The sequence below is a fragment of the Podarcis gaigeae genome, assembly GCF_964106915.1.
Source record: "Podarcis gaigeae genome assembly, chromosome: 2".
NCBI lineage: Eukaryota > Metazoa > Chordata > Lepidosauria > Squamata > Lacertidae > Podarcis > Podarcis gaigeae.
The window spans coordinates 124107529-124123463 of NC_139679.1; the positions used below are offsets into that span (position 1 = coordinate 124107529).

At 44.3% G+C, this 15935-nt stretch overlaps 3 protein-coding genes across 3 annotated transcripts in view; 2 read left to right on the forward strand and 1 right to left on the reverse strand.

Moving 5' to 3' along the window:
• Positions 1 to 14161, forward strand: part of LOC310837246 (uncharacterized protein) — a 39339-nt gene extending 25178 nt beyond the window's left edge. The window contains exon 4 of the mRNA XM_083723464.1: positions 11024 to 14161. Within this exon, the coding sequence (XP_083579590.1) occupies positions 11024 to 13497 (2474 nt within the window). The 3' untranslated portion in view covers positions 13498 to 14161. The remainder of the gene's footprint in view (positions 1 to 11023) is intronic.
• The window catches only part of LOC310837834 (uncharacterized protein), a 299721-nt gene that overhangs the window by 224260 nt on the left and 59526 nt on the right, over positions 1 to 15935 (forward strand). The gene's annotated exons all lie outside the window — the stretch shown is intronic.
• The window catches only part of LOC310837645 (uncharacterized protein), a 148015-nt gene that overhangs the window by 43772 nt on the left and 88308 nt on the right, over positions 1 to 15935 (reverse strand). The window lies entirely within an intron of this gene.

A 15935-nucleotide genomic window follows, 5' to 3' on the forward strand; every position in this document is an offset into this window, starting at 1 on the left:
TTACATGTCCATGGCTACAGCCTGCACCCAAAAAATCACGCACCCACTGTTGCCTGGGGCTGCAGTGGTGCAAAAACATGGTTACAAAGCATGGATCCTCAGGATCTTTGCATTGGGTCACCCCAAATTCACCATCAGATCACATAGCATGTCCATGGCTACAGCCTGCAGCAAAGAAATCACGCACCCACTGTTGCCCGGGGCTGCAGTGCTGTAAAAACGTGGTTACAAAGCATGGATCCACATGGATCCTCGGGATCTTTGCATTGGGTCACCCCAAATTCACCATCACATCACATTACGTGTCCATGGCTACAGCCTGCACCAAAAAAATCACGCACCCAATGTTGCCCGGGGCTGCAGTGCTGCAAAAACGTGGTTACAAAGCACGGATCCACATGGATCCTCAGGATTTTTGCATTGGGTCACCCCAAATTCACCATCAGGTCACATGTCTGTGGCCACAGCATGAGGCACAAAAATGATACATCCACTGTTTCTTCAGAATTTCCCCCCCTTGTTTTCCTCCTCTAAAAACAATGAGCGTGTTATGGTCAGGTGCGTGTTAAAGAGCGAAAAATACGGTAAGCAAGGAAAGAATGGGAAGGCCCCAGGGCCGGATGGCATACCAATTAAATATTGTAAGAAATTAAGTCAACAATTAGTCTCCTCACCAAAGGAAGTAATGAATAATATAATGGGAAAAGGGCAGATTCCTAACACATGGGAAGAAGCATTTATTTCCCTAATAACAAAACAAGGAACAGATCTCACAAACGTAAAAAACTTTAGACCAATATTATTGCTTAACAACGACTATAAACTGTTTGCAAACATACTAGCGCAGAGATTAAAAAATGTTATGACTTTACATATGCACTCAGATCAGGCAGGATTTTTACCAGGATGGCAGTTAAAAGACAATATACGAAACATAGTAAATATAATTGAATATTTAGAAACAAAAATAAATAAGCAGGCTGCACTAATATTCATAGACGCGGAAAAGGCGTTTGATAACGTGTCTTGGTTTTTTATGAAACACAACTTAGAAATGATGGGTCTGGGAACAAAGTTTTTAAGAAGTATAGAGGCAATTTATAAAGATCAGAATGCAAAACTTACAACAAATAATGGATTAACAGAGAACTTCCATATTACAAAGGGCACAAGACAGGGCTGCCCATTGTCGCCGCTATTATTTACGTATATCAATACTGGAAGTATTACTTCAAAACATAAGAGAAACAGGGAAAATTACAGGAATAAAATGTGGAGAAAAGGAATACAAGGTTAAAGCTTTTGCTGATGACATAGTCCTGACATTACAAGAACCTCAAACTTCGACAGTATAAACATTAAAAGTAATAGAAGAATTTAGAGGGATGGCAGGATTTAAAATTAATAAAAATAAAACAAAAATGATGGTTAAAAAAATTAATGAGGAACAACTAGACCAATTACAAAGCAAAACAGAAATAAAATATCTGGGTGTTTGGCTCTCCCTGAAAAATACAAACCTATTTAAGGATAATTATAAAACAACATGGAAAGAAGTAAAAACAAAATTGGAAATATGGGACAGACTGAAACTATCCTTCTGTGGAAGGATAGCAGCTATTAAGATGAGTGTCCTACCGAAGATGCTCTTTTTATTTCAAACTATTCCAATTAAAACAGGACAAGGCCAATTCAATGAGTGGCAAAAAGGGATTTCTAGGTTTATATGGCAGGGGGGAGAGCCTAGAATAAAATTCAAACTTTTAACGGATAAAAAGGAAAGAGGAGGCTTTTCATTACCGGACCCCAAAATATATTATGAAGCTGCATGTATAACATGGTTAAAATAATGGTTCAGCTTGGAAAACACAGACATATTATATCTGGAGGGGTTCGGAAACAGATGTGGGTGGCATGCATACGTTTGTTATGACAAGGTCAGAGTACATCGGGACTTTTAAAATCACATCATAAAAAGACTACTATTTGAAGTCTGGATAAGATATAAAGAGTGGTTTGAAAGGAAGACACCATGGTGGCTGTCACCCCAAGAGGCATTTTCACTGAAAAGACTAAATATGAAAGGAAAATAGTTGACCTATAGAGACATGTTACTGGAAGAGAATATTGTAATTAAGTTCAAACCTTATGAGGAATTAAAAGACAAATTATCAAGTTGGATGGAATACCATCAAATGAATGACATCTTCTCAAAAGATAAGAAAGCAAGAGGGTATGAACAATCAATACTAGAAACTGCAATACTACAAAATAACAAAAAAACCACTATCTAAGGTCTATGAGTATTTACTAGAATGGCACACAAAAGATGAAGAAATCAAAAGTGTCATGATTAAGTGGGCAATAGATGTAGGCCACAACATTGAGTATGAAAAGTGGATAAAATTATGGAACACTTGCCTAAAATTTACAGCTTGTACATTGTTAAAAGAAAATCTGTTAAAAATGATGTACAGATGGTACCTCATGCCAGTTAATTTGTCAAAGATGTATAAAACAGGAAATAAGAACTGTTGGAAGTGTGGGATGAAAGAAGGCAGCTTCTTCCATATGTGTTGGACATGTGACATAGTGAAAAAATATATATAACGAATTCAAGTTCAAGTTAGTTTTATTGTGGCAAAAGCCAACGACACAGAACACCACAAGATCAAACAAAAGGAAATCAACAACATCAAAAAAAAAATTTTTTTTACACAAGGGAACTTCGCAGTGTGCCATTCAACAAAAGAGATTTACGCTTCCTGATTGCTAAAGTGCAAAATTTGGCCACCTCATATGATATTGAGCTTGAGGAATCTTCCAGAAGGTATTTTCGTAGAATTTCGGGGAAGGATTCCGAATAATGTTGAAGGGGTATAAATTTTGATAAAAGCGGCAGAATAAGTTGAACTCGTTCTTCACTATAAAATTTACAAAATAGAAGGATGCGAGTGATAGATTCTACCTTATTAGTCATACAGGGGCAGAGACGCGCATGCATTGGTACCCGCGTAGGTTTGCCGTACAGCGCTGCTGAGGGCGTTGTCTCAAAGCGGGCTCTGGAGAAAGCCCATCTATAAGCTTCATTAGTTAGATAAGTAAGGGGCAGCTGCAAAATTAGGTGAAGCTTTTAAACATCTATACGTCTCCGGGAGTAGGGCGTCTTCTTGTTGTAATTCGACATCGTGAAGTCTCTGAGTGATAATTACTTTTGCCTTGTTCAGAGTTCCAATAAGATTTTCAGATAACACTAGATAACACTGAAGGCTGCTGCTGCTGCTTGCGTGAGTGCTGGGAAGACCGCTCCCTCTCCTGCCAACTCCATCCGGCCTAGGGGGCGGGGCCTGCACTCACCACCACAGCATAAGAGGCCTGAGAGAGGCCTCCGGGACACGGCTGCTGCTGCTGCTTGCGTGAGTGCTGGGAAGACCGCTCCCTCTCCTGCCAACTCCATCCGGCCTAGGGGGCGGGGCCTGCACTCACTGCCACAGCATAAGAGGCCTGAGAGAGGCCTCTGGGACACGGCTGCTGCTGCTGCTGCTTGCGTGAGTGCTGGGAAGACCGCTCCCTCTCCTGCCAACTCCATCCGGCCTAGGGGGCGGGGCCTGCACTCACTGCCACAGCATAAGAGGCCTGAGAGAGGCCTCCGGGACACGGCTGCTGCTGCTGCTGCTTGCGTGAGTGTGGGAAGACCGCTCCCTCTCCTGCCAACTCCATCCGGCCTAGGGGGCGGGGCCTGCACTCACTGCCACAGCATAAGAAGCCTGAGAGAGGCCTCTGGGACACGGCTACTGCTGCTGCTGCTTGCGTGAGTGCTGGGAAGACCGCTCCCTCTCCTGCCAACTCCATCCGGCCTAGGGGGCGGGGCCTGCACTCACTGCCACAGCATAAGAGGCCTGAGAGAGGCCTCCAGGACAAGGCTGCTGCTGCTGCTTGCGTGAGTGCTGGGAAGACCGCTCCCTCTCCTGCCAACTCCATCCGGCCTAGGGGGCGGGGCCTGCACTCACTGCCACAGCATAAGAGGCCTGAGAGAGGCCTCCGGGACAAGGCTGCTGCTGCTGCTTGCGTGAGTGCTGGGAAGACCGCTCCCTCTCCTGCCAACTCCATCCGGCCTAGGGGGCGGGGCCTGCACTACCACTACAGTTTAGAGGTCTGAGCAGCTACCGGCAGCAATGGACACAATGGTTTTAAATATTTTAATCGCTTTTAATTTGCAGCACTTTAAATGGTGGTTGTTGTTTTTTATAATATTATATTATTTCATTATTTTATTTTTGCTTGGGGTGGGATAAGCATTTAGTCAGGGCTATTGTTTCTTGCTTTGTTTTGTTCTGTTCTGTTCTGTTTTGTTTTATTATTATTATTCTGTTAAATTATTATATAGTTTGTATTTTGCCTTTTAAGGGGAAGGGTCATGGCTGCCTGGGAGTGGGCCTCAGCCAATAGATTGGGTGGGACAGGTTCCACAGGGGGAGATGTATTGGGACACCCGATCTCAGTGATCACGGGCAGGAGGAGGAGTTATGCTAAGACCAGACCATGTCATTACCGAGGAGGCAGGTTTAGTCGCTGTTTGAGGACTATCCCTGCCTCCAGGTCTGGTCCTGACTGGAAGGATACAGTAATCAGCAAGGGAAACCCACATGACCTGAAAGTGTTGCTGTGCAATGCCAGGTCAATGATGAATAAAACCACTGCCATCCACGACCTGATTGTGGATGGAGGATTTGATCTGGCATGTGTGACAGAGACCTGGTTGGATGAAGCAGATGGGCCTGTCCTTGCCGCTGCTTGCCCACCAGGTTTCTCTTACGCACAGCAACCCAGTTCATGTGGGCGGGGAGGGGGGGTTGCAGTGATTTTTAGGAAGTCATTAGTCTGCACCAGGTGTCCTATTGGGAAGACCCAGTTTTCTGAGTGCATGTTCTGGAAGTTGGGCAATAGGGGCAGTACAGGATTCCTACTGGTGTACCGACCTCCCCGCTGCACCAAGGATTCCTTGCCCGAGCTGCTTCAGGTCGTGGCGGATATGCTCCTGGAGACACCTAGCTTGGTTGTCCTGGGGGATTTTAACATCCATGCCGACATGACCTTACAAGGGGCCGCTCGGGACTTCGTGGAAAGCATGGCCTCCATGGGGCTGTCCCTGAATAAGTCTGGCCCAACTCATAGCCACGGACATGCCTTAGACTTGGTGTTTACCTCTACGGATGTTGGTGATCTGACATTAACTAAAAGCGAAACAAAAGAAGTGCCATGGTCAGATCACTTCCTGGTGCAACTGGACTTCTCCGCAACCCTTCCCCTCCGCAGGGAGGTGGGACCGATTCGGATGGTCCGCCCCCGCCACTTAATGGAACCAATTGGCTTCCAGAGAGTGGTAGGGGATGCTTTATCCCAAGTTGATGGCCTTTCAGCTGATTCCCTGGTGGCACGCTGGAATGCGGAGTTAACCAGGGCTATTGACTGTCTGGCTCCGAAGCGCCCTCTCCGATTGCATGGAGCCCGGACAGCCCCGTGGTTTTCCCCGGAGCTGAGGGTGATGAAACAATCGTTGAGACGGCTAGAGCGCCGGTGGCGGAAAACTCATTCTGAATCAGACCGGACACGGGTTAGAGCTCAACGTCGAGCCTACCAAGTGGCAATGGCGACGGCGAAGAGGGCCTTCTTCGCCGCCTCCATTGCATCTGCAGAAAACAGCAGCAGGAGACTTTTTCAGGTGGTTCGCAATCTATCAGAACCACCTGTACCACCGGGGCCTGGTAGGGACCCCAAGATCTCCTGCAATGCTTTTGCAAAGTTTTTTGCAGATAAAATCGCTCAGATTCAGAAGGAGGTAGACTCCACTGTGGGAGCAGGGCCAGGGCGGGAGAGTGCTAGAGTTCTGTCTGGTCCTGTTACATGGGATCAATTCCAATCTGTTACCTCCGAGGATGTGGACAGGCTGCTTGGATGAGTGAAACCAACCACCTGTCTCCTTGATCCTTGCCCATCCTGGCTGATAAAAGCGAGCCGGGAAGGGCTGGGCGATGGGCTCTGCGGGGTGGTGAATGCTTCCCTCTGTGAGGGAGCCTTCCCAGACCCGCTGAAAGAGGCGGTCATTAAACCGCTTCTTAAAAAAACATCTTTAGACCCGGCCAATTTGGCCAACTATCGCCCAGTCTCAAATCTGCCATTCTTGGGCAAGGTGATTGAGCGGGCGGTTGCTGAACAACTCCAAGCACGCCTGGAGGAAACGGACCATTTGGATCCCTTCCAATCGGGATTCAGGCCTCACCATGGGACTGAAACTGCCTTGGTCGCGCTGGTTGATGATCTCCGGCGGGCTAGGGACAAAGGTGAGAGCTGTTTCCTAGTTCTGCTGGATCTCTCAGCGGCCTTTGACACCATCGACCATAACATCCTTCTGGACCGTCTAGAGGGGCTGGGAGCTGGGGGCACTGTCATACAGTGATTCCGCTCCTTCCTCCTGGGCCGTGTCCAGAAAGTGGTGTGGGGGGTGAGTGTTCAGACCCCTGGGCTCTCACTTGTGGGGTGCCTCAGGGTTCTGTCCTCTCCCCCATGCTTTTTAATATCTATATGAAGCCGCTGGGAGAGATCATCAGGGGGTTTGGACTGGGTGTTCATCAGTATGCAGATGACACCCAGCTCTACCTCTCCTTTAAATCAGAACCAGTGAAGGCGGTGAAGGTCCTGTGTGAGTGTCTGGAGGCGGTTGGAGGTTGGATGGCGGCTAATAGATTGAGGTTGAATCCTGACAAGACAGAAGTACTGTTTTGGGGGGACAGGAGGCTGGCAGGTGTGGAGGATTCCCTGGTCCTGAATGGGGTAACTGTGCCCCTGAAGGACCAGGTGCGCAGCCTGGGAGTCATTTTGGACTCACAGCTGTCCATGGAGGCGCAGGCTAACTCTGTGTCCAGGGCAGCTGTCTACCAGCTCCATCTGGTACGCAGGCTAAGACCCTACCTCCCCGCGGACTGTCTCGCCAGAGTGGTGCATGCTCTAGTTATCTCACGCTTGGACTACTGCAACGCGCTCTACGTGGGGCTACCTTTGAAGGTGACCCGGAAACTGCAATTAATCCAGAATGCGGCAGCTAGACTGGTGACTGGGAGTGGCCGCCGGGACCACATAACACCGGTTCTGAGAGATCTGCATTGGCTCCCAGTACGTTTCCGAGCACGATTCAAAGTGTTGGTGCTGACCTTTAAAGCCCTAAACGGCCTCGGTCCTGTATACCTGAAGGAGCGTCTCCACCCCCATCGTTCAGCCCGGACACTGAGATCCAGCGCCGAGGGCCTTCTGGCGGTTCCCTCATTGCGAGAAGTGAGGCTACAGGGAACCAGACAGAGGGCCTTCTCGGTAGTGGCGCCCGCCCTGTGGAACGCCCTCCCACCAGATGTCAAAGAGATAAAGAATTACCTGACGTTCAGAAGACATCTTAAGGCAGCCCTGTTCAGGGAAGTTTTTAATATGTAATGCTGTACTGTTTTTAACACTGATTGGGAGCCGCCCAGAGTGGCTGGGGAAACTCAGCCAGATGGGCGGGGTATAAATAATAAATTATTATTATTATTATTATTATTATTATTATTATTATTATTATTATTTCAGGGTTTAGGCCAATTTGTTTGAACTTGTTAGTTATTTGCATGAGCCAAGGGGGATAGGGAACTGCGGCCAGAAAGTAAGGTAACAGTCCCTTAGGATTGTAATGGATTTTCAGCCAGAGGGATATTGCTTGCTCCCAGACTTTTAATTCCACTCTGGGCAGCCCTGCCTCTTGCCTTAAGACTCCATTAGGTGTACACTTTGGGGTAGCAAATAATGATCTTAAGAATTTTGATTGTACTGTTTCAAGGGTCTTAAGGTTGGCAAAAGGGCTAATTTGAGAGCCATACAGGAGTTGGGCTAAAGATTTTGCCTGGAAAACTTTAAGGGCCATCGGGAGGAAGCCAGCTCCTTTCCTTCTGAACAATCTAAGGATGGCATTTGCACTTCTTCCTGCTGATATATCTGATGTGGTCAGGTGTGTTGAAAATTTGGCATTATAAGAGAAAGTAATGCCTAAGTATTGGAAGATCTTAGTCTGTTCAATGGCGTTTCCCTTTACGCTCCAATTATCTTTCCTGAAGGAGCGGTTAAAATGTACAATTTTGGTTTTGGCAAAGTTAATTGTTAACAGCTCAGTGTTACATTGGTCACTAAACTTTTCTAAGGCACGTTTCAGGCCCACTTTGGTTTGAGAGAGATGAACAGTGTCATCCGCATACATTAAAACTGGTACTTTTCTGCCATTAGAGAACACGGGGGGATGGGTTTCGATTTCACGGTAACATGTGACCAGGGAGTTAACATAGATGTTAAATAAAAATGGGGCTAATAGACATCCTTGTCTAACTCCTCTTTGGACTGGCATTTCTCTAGAGAGTCTGCCGTCCTGTGCGAGTCTTATCTGGAGGGTATTGTTCTCATGAAGCTTAATCATCAGAAGTAATAACCTTCTGTTAATACCCATATTGGCCAATTTGGCCCAGAGCCTACCCCTGGATACAGAATCAAATGCTGCCTTTAGGTCCACAAAGGCCGCATACAATGACTTTTTCCAATGTTTCACATACTTATGAACAAAATAATCTAACACTAAGCAGTGATCAATGGTGGAACGTCCAGATGTAAATCCTGCTTGTTCAATTTCTAGCAAATCATTATGGTCTAACCATTCACACAATTTTAGGCATAGGTGTTTTGTATAAAGTTTGCAGATCACATTCAGAAGACTAATTGGTCTATAATTAGATGGATCAGAGGGGTTGCCCTTTTTAAATATAGGAACAATTATAGCCAGTCCCCAATCTTTAGGGATTTCAGTTGTCTTATCTATATATGAAAATAGATTTGCAAGAACCGGGGCCCACCAGTTTATTTGCACTTTCAGAAGTTCAGCAACAATGAAATCACTTCCTGGGGCTTTGCCAAATTTCATTTGTAGAATTAACGAAGTGATTTCAGTTTCAGATGTTGGGGGCCATGGTGTATCATTATCTAAAGAGATGTTAAGCAGCGCAGGAGGTCGATGTTCCCTAAACAGCACTTTATAGTGCTCTTCCCATGAGTTTGCAGGGATTATTGTGCCCTCGTTAGGAGCTTTGGTTTGACTGGAGATAATTTTCCAGAAGTTGGTATTGTCTTTTTCTATTGATGCTTTTATGAGGGCCTGCCAGATGAGAGAGTCTGCGGTTCTTTTTTTGGTTTTTAGTAACTCATTGTAGTTCTTTTTTTTAAAGTTGTAACTCTAATTTAGTAGTAGGGTTAGGATTTTGCTGGAAGACCTTAAAGCATTCCCTGAGTATAAGTTTTGCCTGGATGCATTCGCGGTCAAACCATTTTTTGTTGGTAGGGAATTCATTGTGGCTAGATCTCCTGAGTCTTGACAATAACGGTTGGAGTTTTCGGATTAATGTATTATAATGGTCAATTGGGGAGGTCTCTTCAATATCGTTGGAGGTCAGATCAGCCCATAGGAGTTGACCTTCCATTGATTGTGTCCAAATGCTAAAGTTGTTATTAACATAAGGGGACCATTTAATTCTGGATCTGCCTATTTGTTGTAAAACATTAGGATCAGGTGTCTGTGAGGCGAGCCCACATCTAGAAGGTTCAGTCCTTTTAAGATTTAGGGGTAAATGGTCACTTTCGGTTCTTATATCTACAGTAAATTCAATATGTTCATCAAAGAGTTCTTGGGAGACAAGAATGTAGTCAATAACAGAATGCCTTAAGCCTGACCAATAAGTAAATTGGCCAGGGCAGTCTCCCGAGGAGAGGCCGTTTAAAATAACAAGGTTATATAACGAATTAAAGAAAAAAACAGTCATTCCTGTTGGGAATGGTGGGAAGAGGATATTGACAAGAATGACCAGAAACTGTTTTTATACGCAACAACAACGGCAAGGTTATTGCTGGCTCAGGCATGGAAACAGCAAAAATTGCCTACAATAGAAGAGTGGTAGTACAAGGTTGTGGAGTATGCAGAAATAGCCAAACTAACAGCAAAAATTCGAAATAACATATCAAAAAGAATGGGCAAAATTAGAGAAGACGATCTGAAATAGGGAAACCAGTAGAGCTAAAATAAACCTCACAACGGGAAAAGAAAAGAAATTTATTGGATAATAATATCAAAATGAATTAAAAATGTATATTAGGACTATTGTTGAACAATATTTGTAAATGAATATAGACAAACAAAAAGAATTGTATATATAGATTTATTTGTTTACAGATATTTTATGGAAAAAAATGAAGAACAAACGGACAAAGACAATGGGAAAAGTTAAAGACAACATAAAAAAGCCAGAAGGAGGAAGGAGGGAAGTCAGCTCGGGAGAACAAGAACAAATGTGAAACATAATGTATGTGTATGTATAGTATGTAACTAAAAATTCAATAAAGATCATCTAAAAAAGAAGAAGAAAAGAAACACCATCTTGTCTCCATTGCAGAATGCTTTATTTACATTAAACTTAAAATTTTCACAGTGTGTAGGTAAAAGTGGAACTCCCTCATGCAGGAGACAGGGATTGGAGAGGCTTTTCTAAAGGGAAATAAGACAATCTATACGGAACACATGGCAAGCATGATTGTGAATAATACTCTCTTAGAAAAATGTAAGCTACAGAAGGGGACATTTATCTATGTATTATCAAGAAGAACAAGGAAAACTCCAGATATAAAAGGAGGTGTGGGTGGGGCAACAAAATGACAGACTAAAGTCCTCTGCATATGATGTGGTAGGGAACCTCTTAGTAGTGTATTAGAAGCAATAAGGCTGCTTGGAAATGCTGCAGGTTTTTAAAATAAATAGACGGGAAACTAAGGTGCTAGTGAAAAGCATGGATGCACAGTCAAAAAATGAATTACAGAGTAAGTGGATTGGTGATAAAGTAAAATATATTGGAGTATGGTTCATTAACTTTGTTCTTCCCGAGGCGCTAATTAGTTTCTCTCTTTATTGCAGAAGGTGATGAATTGGAAGGGAAGAACAAGGGGGAACACAACAGAATCCACATATCAGAGAAGACTTATAAATATTCAGGGTGTGGAGAGAACATCCGTCAGAGCTCCCAGTCCACCTCCCATCCAAGAAAGAGATCCATTCAGAGGGATAGCCTCAGTTCACACAAAAGAATTCACAGTGGGGAGAAATTGTATCAGTGCTTGGAATGTGGAAAGAGCTTCATTCGGAAGGATGGTCTCACTTCCCATCACAGAATTCATACAGGGGAGAAACCCTATCCGTGCTTGGAATGTGGAACGAGCTTCACTCAACGTTCCCATCTAACTTCCCATCGAAAAGTTCATTCGGGGGAGAAACCCTATCAGTGCTTCGAATGTGGAAAGAGCTTCCGGGATGGGGCCGGGCTCACTTTTCATCAAAGAATTCATACAGGGGAGAAACCACATCAGTGCTTGGAATGTGGAAAAAGCTTCAGCCAGGCGATCCATCTCACTACCCATCAAAGAATTCATACAGGGGAGAAACCCTATCAGTGCTTAGAATGCGGAAAGAGCTTCAGTCAAAGTTCCAATCTAACTTCCCATCAAAGAGTCCATACAGGGGAGAAATCCTATCAGTGCTTGAAATGTGGGAAGAGCTTCGGTACCAGACAGAGTCTCACTTCCCATAACAGAATTCATACAGGGGAGAAACCCTATCAGTGCTTAGAATGCGGAAAGAGCTTCACTCTCAGGAATAGTCTCACTTCCCATAACAGAATTCATACAGGGGAGAAACCTTTTCAATGCCATGAGTGTGGAAAGAGCTTTCGTCACCGTTTCCATCTAACTAGCCATCAAAGAATTCATACAGGGGAGAAACCGTATAAGTGCTTGGAATGTGGAAAGAGCTTCCGGGAGAGGGCCAGGCTCACATCCCATCAAAGAATTCATATAAAGGAGAAACCTTATCAGCGTTTGGAGTGTGAGAATAGCTTCAGGCTCGGGCAGGGTCTCACTTTCCATCACCCAAATCATACCAGGGAAAAACCCCATAAATGCTTGAAATGTGGAAAGAGCTTCAGTCGGAAGAACACTCTCACTAGACATCAAAGAATTCATACAGGGGAGAAATCATATCCATGCCTGGAATGTGGAAAGAGCTTCCAGGAGAGATCCAGTCTTACTTCGCACCAAAAAGTTCATATAGGGGAGAAAACCTATCAGTGCTTCAAATGTGGAAAGAGCTTTCTTCACAGTTCCGGTCTCACTACCCATCAAAGAATTCATACAGGGGAGAAACCCTATCAGTGCTTAGAATGTGGAAAGAGCTTCAGACACAGACAGAGTCTCACTTCCCATAACAGAATTCATACAGGGGAGAAACCCTATCGGTGCTTGGAATGCGGAAAGAGCTTCAGTCAAAGTTCCCATCTAACTAGGCATCATAGAGTTCATACAGGGGAGGAACCCTATCAGTGCTTAGAATGTGGAAAGAGCTTTCGTCAGAGAGGTGACCTCACTTTACATCAAAGAGTCCATACGGGGGAGAAACCCTATCAGTGCTTGGAATGTGGAAAGAGCTTCCGGGAGAGGACCAAGCTCACATACCATCAAAGAGTCCATACAGGGGAGAAACCCTATCAGTGCTTGGAATGTGGAAAGAGCTTCAGTGACAGGATGCAGCTCACTTCCCATCACAGAATTCATACAGGGGAGAAACCATATCCATGCCTGGAATGTGGAAAGAGCTTCCGTTACAGGCAGAGTCTTACTTCGCATCGAAAAGTTCATACGGGGGAGAAACCCTATCAGTGCTTCGAATGTGGAAAGAGCTTTCATCACAGTTCCGGTCTCACTTCCCATCAAAGAATTCATACAGGGGAGAAACCACATCAGTGTTTGGAGTGTGGAAAAAGCTTCAGCCGCGTGATCCATCTCACTTCCCATCAAAGAATTCATACAGGGGATAAACCCTTTCAATGCCATGAGTGTGGAAAGAGCTTTAGTCACCGTTCCACTCTCACTTCCCATCAAAGAATTCATACAGGGGATAAACCCTTTCAATGCCATGAGTGTGGAAAGAGCTTTCGTCAATGTTCCACTCTCACTTTCCATCAAAGAATTCATACAGGGGAGAAACCTTTTCAATGCCATAAGTGTGGAAAGAGCTTTCGTCACCGTTACACTCTCACTTTCCATCAAAGAATTCATAAAGGGGAGAAACCATATCAGTGTTTGGAATGTGGAAAGCGCTTCCGGGAGCGAGCCAAGCTCACTTCCCATCAAAGAATTCATACAGGGGAGAAACCCTTTCAATGCCATGAGTGTGGAAAGAGCTTTCGTCATAGTTCCAATCTCATTTTCCATCAAAGAATTCATAAAAGGGAGAAACCATATAAGTGTTTGGAATGTGGAAAGAGCTTCAATCGGAAAGATATTCTCACTTCCCATCAAAGAATTCATACAGAGGGAAAACCAAAAGAAAAACAATAATGCAAACATTATTAAACAACCTTTACAAAACATATTTGTATAGAAAAGAGAAAGGGCGGGGGAGAATAACTAAAAATACCCTTTATCACATTTGTATCATATATATCATATCATTTGTCAACACATAGAAAGGCAGGCTCCCCCAGCTCTCCCCCTGGGTGCCCCCCTTCTCCTTGTCTCCCACCCTGAGTGATCATTCCTCTGTAGCAATAATTATTCAGAATAAGCTCTCCAGGATAAACCCAGCTGTATTTAGTATCCAGTAACCTTCAGCAAGATGGCACTTTTCCTACATTGTGCCCGCACAGCCCAGCCTTGCAATCTTAACCACTCAGACAGTGATCATCTAATACAGTGGTACCTCAGGTTACATACGCTTCAGGTTACAGACTCCGCTAACCCAGAAATAGTTCCTCGGGTTAAGAACTTTGCTTCAGGATGAGAACAGAAATGGTGGTCCGGCGGCGCAGCAGCAGCAGCAGGAGGCCCCTATTAGCTAAAGTGGTGCTTCAGTTTAAGAACAGTTTCAGGTTAAGAACAGACCTCCGGAACGAATTAAGTAGTTACCCCGAGGTACCACTGTAATACAAATTAGTATTTCTCCAGTTTCTAGGTCCAGTTTCTATAAAGCCTTATTAAAACTGTTCTAACAAATCTCAGTCAAGTCTCAGTCCAAAATTATTGTGTCTTTCAATGTTCATCCAATCCTGCTTCCACTTATTAATCTTCTCTCCTAATCCACTGGGGGTGGGGAAGAAGGCATATTAAATCCCTTTCCTCATATGAGATCATAGCTTGTGTTATGAACAGTTTCAGGAGTTCCACTGCATCCCCTTTTGCTGGATGTACATTTTTCTCTGCCAATAATTCCCACACCAGCTCATCCCAACGCAGCCTTGTCTTTCCATGGAGCTCTTTCTCTCTCCTCCTATTCTTCCCTTACCTGCTCAACAGAACCTTCTGTGCCACTCCCAGCAACTCCTTTCCAACGACTCCCAGCTTATGACCCACACATTCACCTCAGTCTCTCTTTCTGGAACCCATCTTGGTCTTCAATGCCAAGGAGCTCCATGTCTGGATGGGCTCAGTGTGACCTTGAGATAACAAAATGCAAATCATAATAAATCCAGCTGCCTCAGCAGAAAAGAACAAAACCTTCTGGAAGGAACCAGTGTTTTCCAGTATTTTCCGGTTTCTCCTCTCAGGATTTTAGCCATGACATTTTGTCCCACTGCCAGAAAAGCATCTTTAGCTCCCTAGTTTCTGTGGCAACACTTTGGCTCAAGTTTCCATCACGGAATTGTAGAATGGGAGAGTCGGAAGTGTGGGGATGTTTAGGGAGGCAGGAGAAGGATATATTGTTTACTAATATCCTTCCTAACTTGCATTAGCCAGTTCTAGAACTTAGCAGAGTTCCAAACATTCCCCTTTTTAAATTTGCACGGTGGTTAGCTTGTTGCAGACTTGCTTAAGCCTCTTTAAATATAGGATTCCTGGTAAGATCCCTTCTACTCCCTCATAAAGATATGACACAATCTTATTATAGTAAATGTAAAAGTAGTTTACGCACTCATTCAGTTCACAGGTGCATCCCTGAAGGCAGACTTAGGTTACAAAAGTGTATAACTACAGTATATGAACTATCCCGTAAGGGAGTTAGTCCCAAGTGACTGCAACTGAGATGTCACTTCTCCTAACATATAAAAGGGAGCTTGGGTGTCACCTGGTCCTGCCCCCTGCAAGTCAGGAATCTCAGGAATCTTGTCCAAGACAGATGGTCATCCAACCTCTCCTTTAAAAACTCCAATGAAGGAGAGTCCAGCACCTACCAAGGGAGTCTGTTCCACTCTGGAATAACTCTTCCTGTCCTAAAGTATTTCCTGAGGTTTAGCTGGAATCTCCTTTCTTGTAACTTGAAGCCATTGCTCCATCCTGAACATCTTGCTCCATCCTGCAGGTGACAGCCCTTTCATAACATGTATACGTTGGAGAAAATAACAATTTCATAAAACGGCATTTGGATGATTCTGATTTCTTTTAAGCCTATGGCCTAGCTTAATTGAAAAGGCCTGCGCCTGCCTACCTTTGATGAGCTGCTTTTAGGTACTGTATGTAGCAAATGTCTGTTCCAGAACCCTGAAAAGAATAAAGTGGGAGTTGTATACATGAAAAGAGAATCAGCTAGGCATGGCAATTGTGATTCATCTTGAACTGTTTTGTAGATGGATGAAAGAGGACTTTGGAAGACATTTAGTGAATAGGAATATTAGCCAAAGTCTTAAAAAGAAGGACAAAAAAATTGTTATATGTCGTCACATGATATGATGAGGGCTTATCTGAAGAGCCAAATGATTTTGGTTAGTTCAGGATGATGACATTGGGCTGCAACTATTAAGATTGCTGTGATCCTTGAAGATGATGGGTTTTTCAGAGCTAGC